This window comes from Aegilops tauschii, chromosome 3, assembly GCF_002575655.3.
Source record: "Aegilops tauschii subsp. strangulata cultivar AL8/78 chromosome 3, Aet v6.0, whole genome shotgun sequence".
NCBI classification, from domain to species: domain Eukaryota; kingdom Viridiplantae; phylum Streptophyta; class Magnoliopsida; order Poales; family Poaceae; genus Aegilops; species Aegilops tauschii.
In genome coordinates, this window is record NC_053037.3 from 303,471,061 (window position 1) to 303,486,678 (window position 15,618).

At 43.4% G+C, this 15,618-nt stretch overlaps 1 protein-coding gene across 1 annotated transcript; it reads left to right on the plus strand.

Moving 5' to 3' along the window:
* The first annotated feature begins 10,113 nt into the window (after positions 1–10,113).
* Positions 10,114–13,916, plus strand: LOC109744561 (uncharacterized). The gene is made up of 2 exons (XM_020303722.4): positions 10,114–10,734; positions 13,545–13,916. The coding sequence occupies exon 1, from the start codon at positions 10,246–10,248 to the stop codon at positions 10,720–10,722; it is 477 nt and encodes a 158-aa protein (XP_020159311.1). The 5' UTR covers positions 10,114–10,245; the 3' UTR covers positions 10,723–10,734; positions 13,545–13,916.
* Positions 13,917–15,618: the final 1,702 nt, after the last annotated feature.

The window sequence follows — 15,618 nt, forward strand, 5'->3', positions numbered from 1 at the left end:
TCCTTGCCTTCGAGAACTTCATCTAACATGGCGACAACAGAGAAAGACAACTCCACCAGAATGGATCATCTTAATGATCACAAGATCAACTCACGGAATGAGACGTAGAAACATCTCTTGAGTTGAGACGCAAAACACACATCGAGAGGGAAGGAAAGAAACAGGTGACGAGGGTTCAATTTGGCAGGCTACAATTCCACACTTGAATAAGATGGAGCATGAATTTCAAAGTAGCAAGGAGATAATTGCCATGATTCCGTAACGTGACACCTTAGGGAAGGTGACTCGTAGAATTATTCCCTTAAGTGGCAAAAAGAATTACTTTTGATACAAAGATCATTGAAACTCTCTATACCAGCCCAAAGAAAATCACAATTGATCGTTCGAAGGAATTCAAAAGAATGACATACTCAGTTTGGAAAGGAAACTAGAGTTATAAGACAACTCGGCAAACGGAAGGCACATTCCAATTGATACCGAGGATATAACCTAGTGTCTAAGCATGCTCTCAAGAACTTGAGCATTTCCATATTCATCAGGATCTTACCAACATCCGTGTCGAGGATCCCGGCAACACATCATACTACCATGATGAATACTGATGGACGATGCAGATGCAAAGGAAGACAACACCTTCTCAGATTTTACCTTAGCAATGCCAAGGAGACAAAACCTGGATGATCGACCGAGAGACATCTCGCACTCCGCTTCTCATGTTCTCCTTGATGTACTAGATACCACGATCATGCTTAAAGCATCAACATGGCCATCAAGTAAAGGTCGGACTTCGGGAGCTCAAGAATCCATAAGGACCAACTTCTAGAATAAGTCATGCGAGATCCTCATGGGTAGTGACCAAACGGCTTAATCAAGATACTACAATAATAGATCTTCCGGCTAGGTGCGTCCACTTTACCAGAACCTACATCATAGATCTTGGAAAAGGTTCCAACCATCATATCTGCCTGAGATTCAGATCTGGTTGGTAACAGGATATTTTAGACAACATGTCTGGAAAGATAGTTTTCAACACAAACCGACGAGATGAAGTTGCGAGATTCTCAGGAAATGAACTACGATAGCAAGCTCCAAAACATGAGCTGGTTTTGCTACACACATGTGAACACGCTGTCCCAGACAAGCATGACCACGTAGTAGTCTTATAATAAAACACTACCGAGTTCTAGTAGGGAACCATCATTAATGATATAGAAGTCTCCACGCGTGGAAGTCCAAAGAATTCACCTTAGAACAGACTCCTTTATCTTGAACAAATCAATCAGTGACTTGGTGTGCTATGGATTCATGTAGAATGAAGGTTGCAAGTCTCCAGACCACAGAATACTTCGCACGTATGCATGACTGACTTGGGATGATTCCAGAGGAAGCGAAACAAACTTTCTCAAATTCACGGCGGCAACTTGCATCATATGCATGTGAATTAGAGGAAGCCACTTCTTCCATCAAAAGATAAACTTCATGAGCTAGCATGAAGAAAATGCTTTAAAAAGTTTCCAACGCTAACTTAGATGTTCAACATGAATTATGGACAAGATGAAAATGTCGTCAATGGGCTCAACAACAGACCAGCCAGGCTTCCATATAGATGGAATTCCACAATTAAGTGAACACGGTGATAGCATTGGTCAGACCAAAGGATGTAATGGTGTATGCCCGAGGAATCAACCACGAGTAAGACAACATTACGAACATCGTTGGTTCTGATTTGATTTGAGGATAGCCCACACTCAAATCAAAGTTTGGACAAGACAATAGATCCAATAACTGATCACGAGGACCAATCGATGAAGATATCATCTTTCTTCAACACACACACACACAAAAAGATATCCCTTAACACGAACTAAGTCAGACAAGCTTTTGTCTTCCAACTCTCCAAGTTGTTGTTTGGCTTAACCAACTAGCTCAGGGGTATCCAACACAAATTCTTGGAGAAGGGGTGGTTACAAGAAACCAACTTGTTCACGAACTCAACATAGCGGTCAGGTGACAACCTGGTAACACTTCCGAGAAGACATTCGGAAAATCACGAACCATCGATATGTTACTAAGCTTGAGAACAATCTTGCTTTTCAGGGCATGGCGATATGATCAAATAAGCAAGGATTGACACTATCCTAACTCATTGATCGAAAAGTGCACCGGAAGTAAGGACTAGGTAGCACGATCAACCTTAGGGTGATGATTCAATAATCAACACGGTAAGGATAAGATTATTGTCCATTAACTACCAAGCAACATAGTTGCTAGGAGTATTGATTTCACACATCACGATTCACTTGTCGGCATTCCAGTTGCGACAACACGGAACCGAGGAATGAATAATGATGTTGAGAAGTATCACTACGTCAAGAATTCATAAGAGGTGGTGCAGTTCTCATGACAATCCTGACGTAAAGAGGGTAACACTCCAAGGTGGAACAGAACAAAAGCTAGATTAGCAGTTGATCTGCGGAGTACGACCGCTTTGACCCAATCCTAGATATGGATAAGGTACTGGAGTTTGTTTCTCCTAGTCATTTCGGAATAGAATGGCTTGACGGATCACAGGAATAATAGGCATCGATAACACGAATGCACAACTACTCTTGACTATCAATTGATAGACGAAGGTCAGAAAACAACTAAAGAGGGACAACTCAAGGAACATATAACTTTCTGAGTTGTGGATGCATAGATTAGTATGTTGAACAATGCTCAACATATTTCTTCCGGATAACCCATGCAGAAGAGGTAGGACTGCCAGAGTCACAAACATGATGGAGAACTCATCAAGAGCACTCTGATTGTGAACTTTGATTCAAAAGAACTTCTGCCATATTGGTTCATGGTATTGGAAGAACGATATACCACGGACCTCGAAGACTATCACAAAGGTTCCTAATATCCTAAAGGAACTAGCAAACACTATCAACATGGAGTAAGTAGAGTGAATCTCGGGTTCAAGAACCCAGGAATAGAATACCTACTAACCAAATGGCATCACGGGATGCTTTCGAGAATGATGGCCAGAATCATCACACTGGGGATACAAAGCATTGCAAGATTACTGAGTGGTTCTCTAGGATGCCTAGGGTCATAGTACTAGCTCCAACATATATGTCAAGGCAATGGAGTACCTCAACAGACCGTTTAGTGTGCTCAATCTGGCCCAAAAGGACACCGGGAACTGGGAGGAAGGATTTGCAAATGCATCAGACTATTAGAAACCTGGGATGACTCGGACAGCATAACGGCTGTAAATGCTCAAAAAGATTTGAGACATCCTGCAAAGATGGTGGCATAACCACTCAAAATCGCAATATCAAGGTTTTGAGATCAATTGTCAACATACAGAAGTAGTAGGAACTAAACTGAGGCCTGAAACCATCAATCCTATAAGTCTACAGATTAGTAACACATGATCCTGATAGAAAGATGAGAAGCCTAGTTCCTTAACCCCGTAGGAAACATAGGATGACTCGGATCAGAAGGGCATAAGGTAAAGGAGTAAAAAGAGCCTTACGTTCCCTTCCACAATCAATTCCCTTATATAACTAAAGCATTTCTAGACATGACTTCGACCAGTTTGGCTTGGTAATCCTCCATTCCATGGTTGGGGCAGTTTCCTATAGCTTTTTTCATTCTATCCCACACAAGCGCTAGTGGCTCATGTTCTTCTTGCTTGAAACATGTAATCTGAGAACGTAATTGCATAATTTTTGCATGTGGACAAAACTTAGATAAAAAATTACCGCAACAAGCAATCCAAGAAGTAATACTGCCTTTAGGCAAAGCTAAAAGCCATTCTTTAGCTTTTCCTCTCAAGGAGAAAGGAAATAAGCGAAGTTTCAAAGCAGCTGGGGCATAATCCTTTATGCGTGTCATGTTGCACAATTCAGTAAAATTGTGTAAACGCATACCTGCACCTTCAGAAGCAGAGCCTCCAAATTGGTCATGTTGAACCATGGAAACTAGGTTCGGTTTGATCTCATATTGTGTAGCTGCAACATCAGGTTGTGCTATTGGTTCTCGCATGAAATTGTTGCTAGGAGTAGCAAAACTCCCAAGATTACGAGCCATAGTAATTTTTTGTTTTTTTCAACTAACAAGACTTGCAACAAAATAAGACTTTACACTAAGACTGGAAAAGTAAAAACCAAAATTGAGAATTAACTTTAACAAAGACTCTAAACACAAAGACTAGGAATACTAAACTCCTCCTCGGCAATGGCGCCAGAAAAAGGGCTTGATATCTCCTATTTATTGATCCGGTACTGAACAAGAAAGGGTATCCCGCACCTATCTCCCCAGAGGTGACCCTGGGTATCGAACCCACAAGAGGAAGACTCCCTTGAAGTAATGGTCTCTAGCAAGCTTTTGCTAAAGTGTCAAATCCAACTTTTGACCGGGTCAGCAAGCAAATTGTGATTCAAACACTTATAATAAAAAGAAGGTGCGGGGATGAGGTCTTAATGCTTACAACCATGTATTGGTGTCGGGATAAAAAATGATATTAGTTTGTGCTCGGGAAGTCACCCATCAAGAGGTGCTTGCTTCGTATCAGAGTGGGGGATGTTTCCAAATTACATCTTGACCAACATGAGTCCTACATCAAGAATCCGCTGTCCTACAGAAGGCCTTATCTGTCTCGCGGGGTTGCCCCGATAATTAAGATAATAATATCACACAAAAGCATTGGTCGTTCAATTACTACGCCTCATGAATCCAAAGGGATATGATCCATGTTACCCTACTAAACCTTACTGTCACCGGTGTTCGGTATAACACTTCACGGCCCCCTTGCTCCTAGCCTCACCGGTGCTCGATCTCCATGATCCTAGGTACCTGCAGGGATTAAGACCGCGGACAAGAAAATAGATACTCCACAAAAAAAATTATTTCACACATACGAGACGTTGTGTCAAAGACTTCCATTGATCCCTTTACCAAATACCGGGGGTTGCAAGGCTCATGCCTCACCCCATACCTTACCGGACTACTCACATATGGAGATTAGATCGCGAGAAGAAAACATAATAGAAGAACACATCTTGGGATTGATTGATTGCAATATGTCTTACAATGGATGCCTTGTGCGGTGCATGATTACAAGTATGAACTAGATGAGAGAGGGCTATGGTGGTGGAGATGGCTATGGAGGTGAAAATGGTGGCGACTAGGGTTTGTGGATGAAGATGATGATAAACAAGTTTTTGCTGTGCTCGACGCTCCTCCTTCTCATTCTGTTGACATTTCGGCGGGGTCTCCTTAATAAAAGTTTTTCAGGTAGACGACCTGCCTCAGTTTCCATGCCAAACGACCGCTCATGCGAGCGTGTGCAGTCGCATGGAATGCCGTCTTTGGTTCTGGTGGCCTTCTGATGCCTCCTGGTGACTTGTTTCTTCTCCATTTTCCTTCCTTTCCTTTCTCCCACATGATCTCTTCCCTTTTTAGCCTATTTCCCGTGGGAAGAAAATCAAAGAGAGGATTTGTGGAATCCTTTGCATTCATTAGTCATTAGTGGCAATATCGGAGCAAATGTCTCTCTTTTAATGAAACATCTTGGTTTAAACAAGGTTGAAATGAGTGTAAAAATACCACTCATCACTTCTTACCATACGATGGGCTTTGGGGTTGCTCAAACGTCACCTGTAACACGGTGATCATAATGACAACTTATGGGTTCATCGAAAAGTTTGACAAGTGGCCGGATAACTCAAGAGTGGGATTTGCTCCTCCGATGATGGAGAGACATTCTTAGGGCCCTCTCGGTGTGATGGCATCCATCATAGTCTGGCCAGACACAAGTGACTTCGTCGCGGGGATGCCGGAACACAACAACGAGAAACAAGAACAAAACCGACAACGAGGATTTCGGTATAATGAGCATAGTGATGACTCAGGAGGATAGCGATGCATCCTGAGTTTTGTGAAGTATCGAAGCAAAGGGAACATCACATGATAACCAAAGGTTTAGTCGAATATCATTCGTGTCCTCATAGGGATCGATATGGACGTCCATCGCCATCGGTCATTGAACGAACGGTTTCGTTCATGTCTATGAGTTACTGAACCTACGGGGTCACAAGCTTAAGGAAATCATGATCTGCTGAGTATTAGTAGGACGGAAATCATGAGAATATGTTTGTGAAATTATTTCATGAATATTCGGAATAGTTTCGAGAGGACCCGAAAGCATTTTGGGGTCACCGGAAGGGTTTCGGTGAATATCGGGTAATACCGGGTATTACCGATATATTATATATAGGTGGAAAATGTTTCCGGAGATGTTAATTTAAATATATATCTAGAACATTTTATATTTAATTTAAATATCAACGGGCCTTAGAAGGCCAAGAGGTGGAAGGAATTATGGGCCACGAAGGCCCATAAGAATTGATGCCCTTGCCGTATTGGGGTGCGGTGGGGGTGCGAATTGGAATTGGGGAGGAGTCCTACTCTTCCCCCTTTGGCCGGCGCACCAAGGAGAGTCTTTCCCTCCTTGGTGGCTGCCCCTCCTCCTCCTCTAACCTATATATATTAGGGTTTTTTGCTCTATTGATCATACAAGTTATGGAGCCTCCTCTAGTTCTACTAGTTCTAATTCTAGTTGGTCCTAGTTGACTAATTAGAGCTAGGCTAATCATCTTGTCCTCATAATTAGAAGCCCTATCTGGTTCTAATCTCCTTCCTCTAATTCTCCGACGACGATTAGCTCTGGACGACGAAGCGCTACCGGATCGTAAAGGTTGCACGCTTGCAACCAAGTAGAAAGGCTGTGCTTTCGGTCTTCGGTTCGAGGAACTGTTCGTGAGCGGTACGAGGGATCGTTCATCGACGGTTCAATGGACTCCAAGTACGATCTACACCGACACGTTCTTCTTCTGTTGCAACTCGATGACGATAACGATCGTGATTCCAACCCGTTATGCATCTTCATATTGATCTTGGGTGATCGTAGGCGTGACTTTTTGTTTTAGTTTTCTAGTACGTTTCCCAACAGATAGATCGTATTCTAGATATCCTAGAGAACACATTTATACACGATCTTAAGGTAGATCAACCTGAACCTCTGTACCCAATCCATAATCAATACAAGAAAGCAGGACACATGATTTTACCTCTTCAAGAGGGCCTGAATCTGGGTAAACACCATGTCCCCTCTCTGTCCCGACTCCGTCACCCGGGTCCTAGACCGGCCGCTCCCACTGGAGAGAAGACCGTGCGTGTCGCCACCGCCTCGACGGGGGAACTCGCCAAGATCGACACGAGTGGTCGCTCAGCGACACCTCCACCATCGCCGGCAGGGACAAGGCTGCCATGGCACCCCGGCCTAGGTCGGCATTGGCCGAAGCGGCCATGTGCACGATGTATGAAGGAAGCAAAGTGCCTCCTCCGTGAGCGCTAGGCGCCGGTCGGACAGGGCTGCCGTGCCCTCTCACCCTTCCGTCACTGGAGGGACCACTTCGACGACGACACGGACGCCGACGAAGGTGTGGCCGACCAAGGCACCCACGTGTACGAGGTCACTGTCCGCTCGCTACCTAGTGTGTCTCTTTTTAGGTTTTAGTTGAACGGATGAAATATCGCCCACCTCATGTAAAGTATGTTTGTCTTCAAATACATGCGGACATGGTTGAATCACCAACTCGATAAGTCGTAAACAAGTAAAATGTGTGTAAACTATAATAATGGATAGCGTTGGAGATGCCTTAGCTCCCGGGTACTAGTCCTAAGCCGAAAAGTCAGCAGAAGCAGCAGAACAAAACCTTCGTTTTCAACTAGAAATTGTCCATGCGATTAGCGTGTTGGGCTCGCCGGAAAGCACCTTCCTCTCAGTCGCTTGCAACTGCTCTGCTTAATTATGACAGCAACGCTTTGACACGTTAATGGAACGCAAACGACGTCCCGTACCGCCGTACGAAATAATTCAAATACTTCCTCCCTGTCTCAAAAACGATCTTATATTATAAGACGAAAGGGTAGTTTGCATTTTGAATGGCAGGAATTTGAGAGCATAGAAATAAAAACAAAACGTGGGATTGAGATGCCTGTGCTATGAAATATACTCCCTACGTTCCCAAATATTTATCTTTCTAGGCATTTCAAATGGACGCAACATACGGATGCATGTAGACATATTTTAAAGTGTAGATTCACTCATTTTGCTCCGTATGTGGTCACTTGTTGAAATCTCTAGAAAGACAAATATTTAGGAACGGAGGGAGTAGTAACGTTCTCATAGTTCATACACATGAATTTGTATTACTAGCAAATTTGGATGGTGCACTGAAAGGATTCAAATAATTGGATAGAGGACTTCTGAAACATCAACTCAAAATTAAGTTCAAAAAAAGAAAAAAAAGTCAAAATTGGTAAACGACCCCAACGTGAAAGTATTGTATTATGGATAGAGAGATAAGCTCATGTTAAGATTTGTATAGAATGGAGTACATATGGATGGATTTCTATACGAATTTAGTAGTCCCATAACTCAAAGGAAAAAGAAAAATAGTTGTTTCAATGCTATGATCTCGAAAGACTTAGAGTATCAACAGCCCGGCGCCCCGGAACCGCCTCAAACGCTCGGGTGAACGACCCGGTCAATGGCGGTAAATAAAAACCCGATCCAGACGGCCGCCTCAAACGGATCTCAAACGCCAGGGCTGAACGACACCCCTCATATCCAGCCCAAATTCGTGGCGGATATGGGAGGCCCTGGCACGATCGGGTGCGTCCGCCATGTCGGACCGACCATGGGTTCCCACACGAAAACACTTCGAAACCCGGCTGCCGAAGCTCATGTCCTCCATCGAACTGATGGCGGCGCTCCGGCGGGCCGCGTAGTGCCCTAGCCCTGCAATTTAAGTTGACCGCCGGTGCCAAAACCCTACCTGTCCACATTCCCCCCTCCCGTCCGCCACTGCCGCCACTTTCGAATCGCCGTCCGCCACCACTAGTAGCCATGCCCCCAAGCCGTCGCGTAAGGAGCATATCTACCGCCGAAGCGCAAGCTGAAGCTCCTTGAGCAGATCCGGGCAAGGCGCGAAGCCCGGATCACCGTGGGGCTACCTCGGGACGCGGTGTATCCGGAGGAGGATTTGGAGGTTGTGGAGGAGGAGGAGGACGCGGGGAATGCTGGGGACGCGGATCTGCAGGCGGAGCAGCAGGCGATCCTCGATTCCCTCCGGTCGAAATCTGAGGCGGAGGCCACACGCTGTCGTCGGCAGGAGGCGGAGCACGCCGCGGAAGTCGACGAGATACTCGCGTATGTGGATAAGAAAGAGGAGGAGCCAGAGCCCTCCTACGCGCCCATCTACCCGGCGTCCTGCAACGACGTCGTGGACATATCTGACAATGATGCGTTTTCGTTAGCGTAACATAATATGTAGGTTTATTTTGCAGCCGGTCACATCCGTGAATGTTTGAGAGGTCGGATTTGCCAATTCCGATTATAGATACTCTTATATTTATCGTAGGCGGATTCTAGACATGAATACAACTAATATGAATCGGAGAGCCTATAATCCTAGTCTAATCAAAAAGGCCCTTGGCCAAAGGGCAAAGAAGTGAACCTCAACAGAATCCTCCAGTACTTTATGTTGTGCTATTTTGTGTGCGTGAACTTATGTTGAATCTTATGGCTGTGGTGGTTTACTTTATTATTATAAAGAGGTGCCAAAGGAGTGCAGCTATTCGGTGCCCAGACTCATGCACCCAATTAGAAAAAAATTCAAAAAAAATACTAGATAAATTCAAAAAATTCAAAAAAAATAATCCATGGTACTGCGTGAGGTTCGCTCCAAATATTAGCTCATTTGGACATCTGAGTAACTGTCAGCAAAAAAGACAAATCAGGTCAAAACAGTACGTGAACAGTAAACTGTTTTAGAGACCTTGAATTTGTCTTTTTTGCTGAAAGTTGCTCAGTTGTCCAAATCATATGAAAATTGGGTCGGACCTCACACACCAAATTATCTACCATGAGAATTTTTCTAGTATTTGTTTTGAATTTTTTTATTGAGCACGGGTGCAGATGGGCCCGGAATCAAAAAAGATTTTCGTGCCAAAGGCTTTTTGGGCAAGGGCAAAGAAGTGAAAGGAAAAGTCAACTACCGGCTGTGTGTGCATGAGGAAGGAAGAAGCCCGCGTGTTGGTTAACTATGAGCCACCCCTCCCGGCGCGACTCCAGACTCTTCCACAGTTCCACGTCTCCCTTCCGTCCAGGCTTCGCTCACCGAAATGGCGAAACCCTCCCAATCCCGCCTCCTCCTCGTCTTCCCCGTCGCCGCCGTCCTCGCCGCGGCCTTCCTCCTCCCGCTCGCCCGCTCCGACGCCTCCGGGCCCAACCCCACCGCCTACGACGAGCTCCGCCTCCGCGGCTTCCCGCGCGGCCTGCTCCCGGCCAACGTTCGCGGGTACACGCTCGACGCCGGCTCGGGGGACTTCGCCGTCGACCTCGACTCCAGCTGCCGCATCGTGCTGCCGGCGGGGAGCTACCTCGCCAACTTCAACGACCACCTCACCGGCCACCTCGACGACCGTCGCATCTCCGGCCTCAGCGGCATCCGCGTCAGGGCTTTCTTCCGCTGGTGGTCCATCACCGGGATCCGCGCCGATGGAGACGAGCTCGTCTTCGAGGTGGGCTCCGTCTCCGCCAAGTTCCCCGCCCGCCACTTCAACGCCAGCCTCGAATGCCCCGCCAAGGCCGACTCTTAGTACTATAACAAGGTATTACTAGTGCTGAACTGCTGATATATCATGCCTCTGTTTCCTATTGCTTGCTTGTACCTTAAAAGAACAGTGTCTCTACGTTGTAATGATTCCTTGATTTTCAATTCACAGTAGTACACTAGTACTATAGTTGCTTCGATATGTTGGTTTTTTTTATATAGCTTACCACATATGCCATGTGGTGGTAGTACTATGGTTGCTTAATAGTACTCCCTCCGTTCCTAAATTTAAGTCTTTTTAGAGATTTCAATGTAACTATATACTGATGTATATAGACGGAGTTTAGAGTGTAGATTCACTCATTTTGCTCCGTATGTAGTCCGTAGTGAAATCTCAAAAAAAAAAAAAAACTTACATTTAGGATCGGAGGGAGTACTAGATTGGAAGGATATGGACATATTAAAGACTAGATGTCGTTGGTGGTAATTTGGATTGGTTTAGTGCCAACTGTTTCGAATTTTGACTAGCTTCAGTAACTACAGAGTGGAATTCAACTAAATTTCTTGTTTACAATTGCAGTGCGCTATATCTGGATGCTTAACTGCTGCTTTTTTTTTGCATTTCACCTTTTCTTATTGCTTGTTTATTATTCCATTTTCCATAACCAACTATAGTCCTTTAATACCAAGATATTTTCCAGACAAACAAAATATAATTTTTGGTATTGCGGTCATTAATTAATATTCAGCTGCTTTCATTACTAGCATTGGAATCAAGTCAAGGCATGCTTGCTTGTGGCAAAGTAGCTTTGCAACTGAAGAATACAAGCTGTAAAATGCTATGTAACACCTTGGACAGTAGGACAGGGATACAGGGTATAATTCTTGAATAATTTGAGTTAGCTGCCATGGAAGAAGTACAAAAATGTGAATCAAATTTCAAATGAAAGGTTGTTAGTTGTGAACCATGATCCTTGCAGTGTAAACTGAAAGGCTACTATTTTACTGCTGCACAACTCAAGAATTATGAGCTCCCACACTTCAGTTCATTTCTCGAGTCAAGCATCAGTTGGTCATCTCATGATGTTATATCAAACTGATGTCACTATTATTTAACTGTACTGGTTAATAATCATTCATTTACTGCATGTTCAGGTTCACTAATGCGTTCACGGCACCGAGGGTTTTCCGAGTGATTGTTAAGCTGAAAATGGCCCAGCCAGTCAGTCTTGTGCATTACTTCCCTTTTTGATCTTGTTTTGACTCTACTGCATGTCAGACTCTGCCCCGCAAAAATTATGCCAATGATCAATTGAAGTAAACTACAATATTCTACAACATGTAGAACCACATGCATCTCATACTGTGAGCTAGAACAATATAACCCTAAGTCTCTTAGAGGAAACTTGAATGAGTAATTAGAGACAGTACAGCAGTTGATGTTTTAAAGGTCCTTTAGTGTGATTGTTTTGCCTTCCATGATCGCTCTCTAGACTCTGGTAACAAGGATGGACTGGTTTGAACAGCGAGGTGGTGCTTGGCATGTCGGGTAAACAGAAAACAACCCTGATGGATCACCACATTTATGAGTATGCAACTAATTTTCAACTTTAGTAGTTAAAAGATATATTGCTAGCCAGCATTGATCTTAAATTAATTGACTGATATTTGCTAGTGGTGAACTGCTAGTTGTGCAATCTAGCAAGCGCAGCTAAGAGAAGGGTGGCAGCGGTAGTGTGGTCATGTTGTCAAGACAGGTTGTGCAGCTAGGGCGTTTAGGACGTTTAATAGAGTTGCTGTATCATGGAGGTATGGAGTAGCCTCTGATGACATTACCAAGCAGCAGAATAAGATAACAATGCTTCTACCCAAGCACCATGGAGAGTCATGTCATAAATAAACTAATATAACTAAGGTTTTGCTTAATGAAATTTACTTCCCGATAAACAACTTTTGTTGCTGCTAGATGGGCATCAAACTCCTCCGCTATTTCCACTCCCCCACCTTCCTCTACCACTACCTGCTTACGTCACTTGAATGGATTTTGGTGAAAGAGAACATGTTACCACTTATATAACAATCACATCCATAACATTTCCTGGTTTGGGGCTGGATGCAAATCAGGTTTGATTTGCAGTGAGCTGGGTATGTATGCGCGTAATACGTTGTATGAATTGCCATCTTGTAGGACATGGTTCTGTTAGAGTTGTTTGATCTCTTTATTTTCATGAGAGTAACTAGATGGTTGTTTATGTATTGTTGTCTTTGTTTACATGGTTGCAATTTTTGTAGCTCGAAGATTTATTTCTATGGTAAACTATGAACTTGTTCCTCTTGGGGGGTTCAGGGCAGAGTATAGCACCGACTTGCCTAAACACTATGCAACTTACAATTTTATGTATTAGCCTTTACATGATGTAATATGGTTCTGGTGTAGGCAGGCACCACATAAGAGAAATACTGATGAAGGTGTTTGTCACAAGGCCACGTGTGACAAATGTAAAATCCAGCAAGCTAATGCCTTTTGTCTTGCACCTAGTCATTGAAGCTTTACACAGTTATTAACAACGTAGTAACATTTAATCAGGACTCAGGGAGTACGGAACAAATGACAAATCATGTGTGGGCACCGAAGCAAAGATATTCACTGTTTATTTTCGTACCAAGAAAACATCCCCAGGGATTCCTGGAGTCTGTTGAAACGTGGAAATAGATTGCTGAATTACCCAATCTTTTTTCTTTAGAATTGCTTTGCGCTATGTCAGAGCGGATTCTAAGACCTCAAAAGCATATTTCTTAGCACCAGGTTTGGCCTCACATTGCACACGCACTTAATTGAGACGCTGAAGTGTTGCCTCTTGTTTGCAGGAACTGTTGCGTGCCTCATGACACTGGCATACCATCAAGTCGCCTTGACGTCGAGCACTATGATTGTTTTTAATCTCTCACTGCCTTTGTAATTACTACTTGTGTATAAGGCTGGATCCCTAAGCCACCACTCCACTTTCGACACCAAGAAAGCGGGATAATGTAAAGGTTCTTCTTTGCTCTTTTGTTGGATGGCTTGTCGTAATAATCCTGGGAACTGGTAATGGTTTTTATTTCAGTTTGTAATCTACAACTTCTGGTGTGGCGAGTATACTATACCTAACTAGAGAGAGAATCGAGAGATGTAAATGAATCATGTGTATGTCTTAACCCACTTATATTGTTCAACACGGGTGGGAGTCGAACTCAAAACCTTGCACGTTACGCATTAATCCGGATTGATGGCTTTGTATGGCTGAAAATTGTGTGGGATTGACATGCATGCATTGATGATTGACACATCAAAGAGAAGAAAGTGGAGGAGGCCCGAGCTTTACATGGCTGGTAATCAAGAGGGATTTATTTCATCAGAGATGAGAGAAGAAAGCGGAGCTCATGCGCATGGGTCCGGCTAATTACGCATGCATCAATAGAGAAGGGCAATTAAGCGGGATTGTAGAAGGCACGCATGCATTGAAATTAAAATAAAAAAACTCCCTATGAGTCTAGCGGAAGCACGCCAAGATACCAGTTGCCGCTATTCTTTTTATTGGAGAAGTCGAATCGTCCTGTTGCAAAGCGAGAAGGACGACGTTCGATGGTATTTCAAGTCAGAAGGACGACGTTGCAAAGCCGACCACATTATGACCGACGTTGATGTATGGACGCATGTCGTTGCCAGGTCAATCGGTGTTGCTGCAAATTGGACCCATGAATTTATAAAGCTAACTGAGTGTAGATTTTAATATTTTGTAGAAGTTTCCGCACTATCAACGTCAACGCTCGCTTTGTGGTAAATGCACTGATGATATACATTTCTTCTACATCCCGGTGTGTGTCTCACTGCCTTGCACTGTCCGATGCTATCATGTCGCATTGATGAATGTTTTCATAAATACGTCAATTTTCTCTCCCGTTGCAACGCACGGATCCTTTTGCTAGTGTTCCTAAAACTCCTGCATACCCAATGGAAAAAATAAGGAGAAAATGTGAAACATATAACAATTATTGTCTCTTTCAACTCAATATGAGAAAACCAATAGGATTTAGAGGACAATAAATATGTTGTATATAATTTCCTAAAGAACCCGACGGGGAAAACAGAAAGTATGACATATGATCTCATGTTGATATTATCTCATTGAAAACCTTTATTAGAACATGTATAGTAAACTTATGAAGGGAAAACGAGTATAATATGATGAATTGGACAAGAACAATTAAGGAAGATACTAATTTTTGCAAATTTGAAAGTCGTCACATACCAAATGCATGAACAGATTTTTTGAAATGTTGAAGTTGGTAGAGACTGTGAACAAATAAGTTGTGTGATTTGATTTGCAAGATGAGCAATATAGTCGTATTGCTTATTATGTACTCCCTCCGTCCCAAAATAAGTGTCTCAACTTTGTACTAACTTTAGTACAAAGTTGTACTAAGGTTAAGACACTTATTTTGGGATGAAGGGAGTAAAATGTTTGCATGCGGGCAACACAAGCAACATTATCTTAGAGATACTGGTTGGTGGATGTAGTCACTAAGGTCTGTTTCGAAGACTTTCATGGGATGGCTACCACACCTAGCAGGAACACAAAGCTCTACGATCTGACATGATAGGGATCTGATCAATGTATCCAGTGATATTGGTGTCAAGATTTCTCTGAAACTAAAAGATTAGGACAAGGTGTTTGATGCATTGGAGATATCGAAAGATATTCTTGAGTCCCAATCAATTATGTGTGGTGGGTCCAATGGCACTAGGATATAGAACTTTGTGTCTCAATATCGCATTTCCATTATCTCATGGTTTTAATGGATCTTTCTCCACATCTAGAGATTGAACAACCATGGTAGTTATGTATGGATAAAGTTTGTCCACAATGAATTTCTCCAATATATTCTGGATATAGACAAT

Coding starts and splice junctions, on each gene's coding strand:
- LOC109744561 (XM_020303722.4), top strand. CDS start 10,246: ATGGCGAAACCCTCCCAATCCCGCCTCCTCCTCGTCTTCCCCGTCGCC.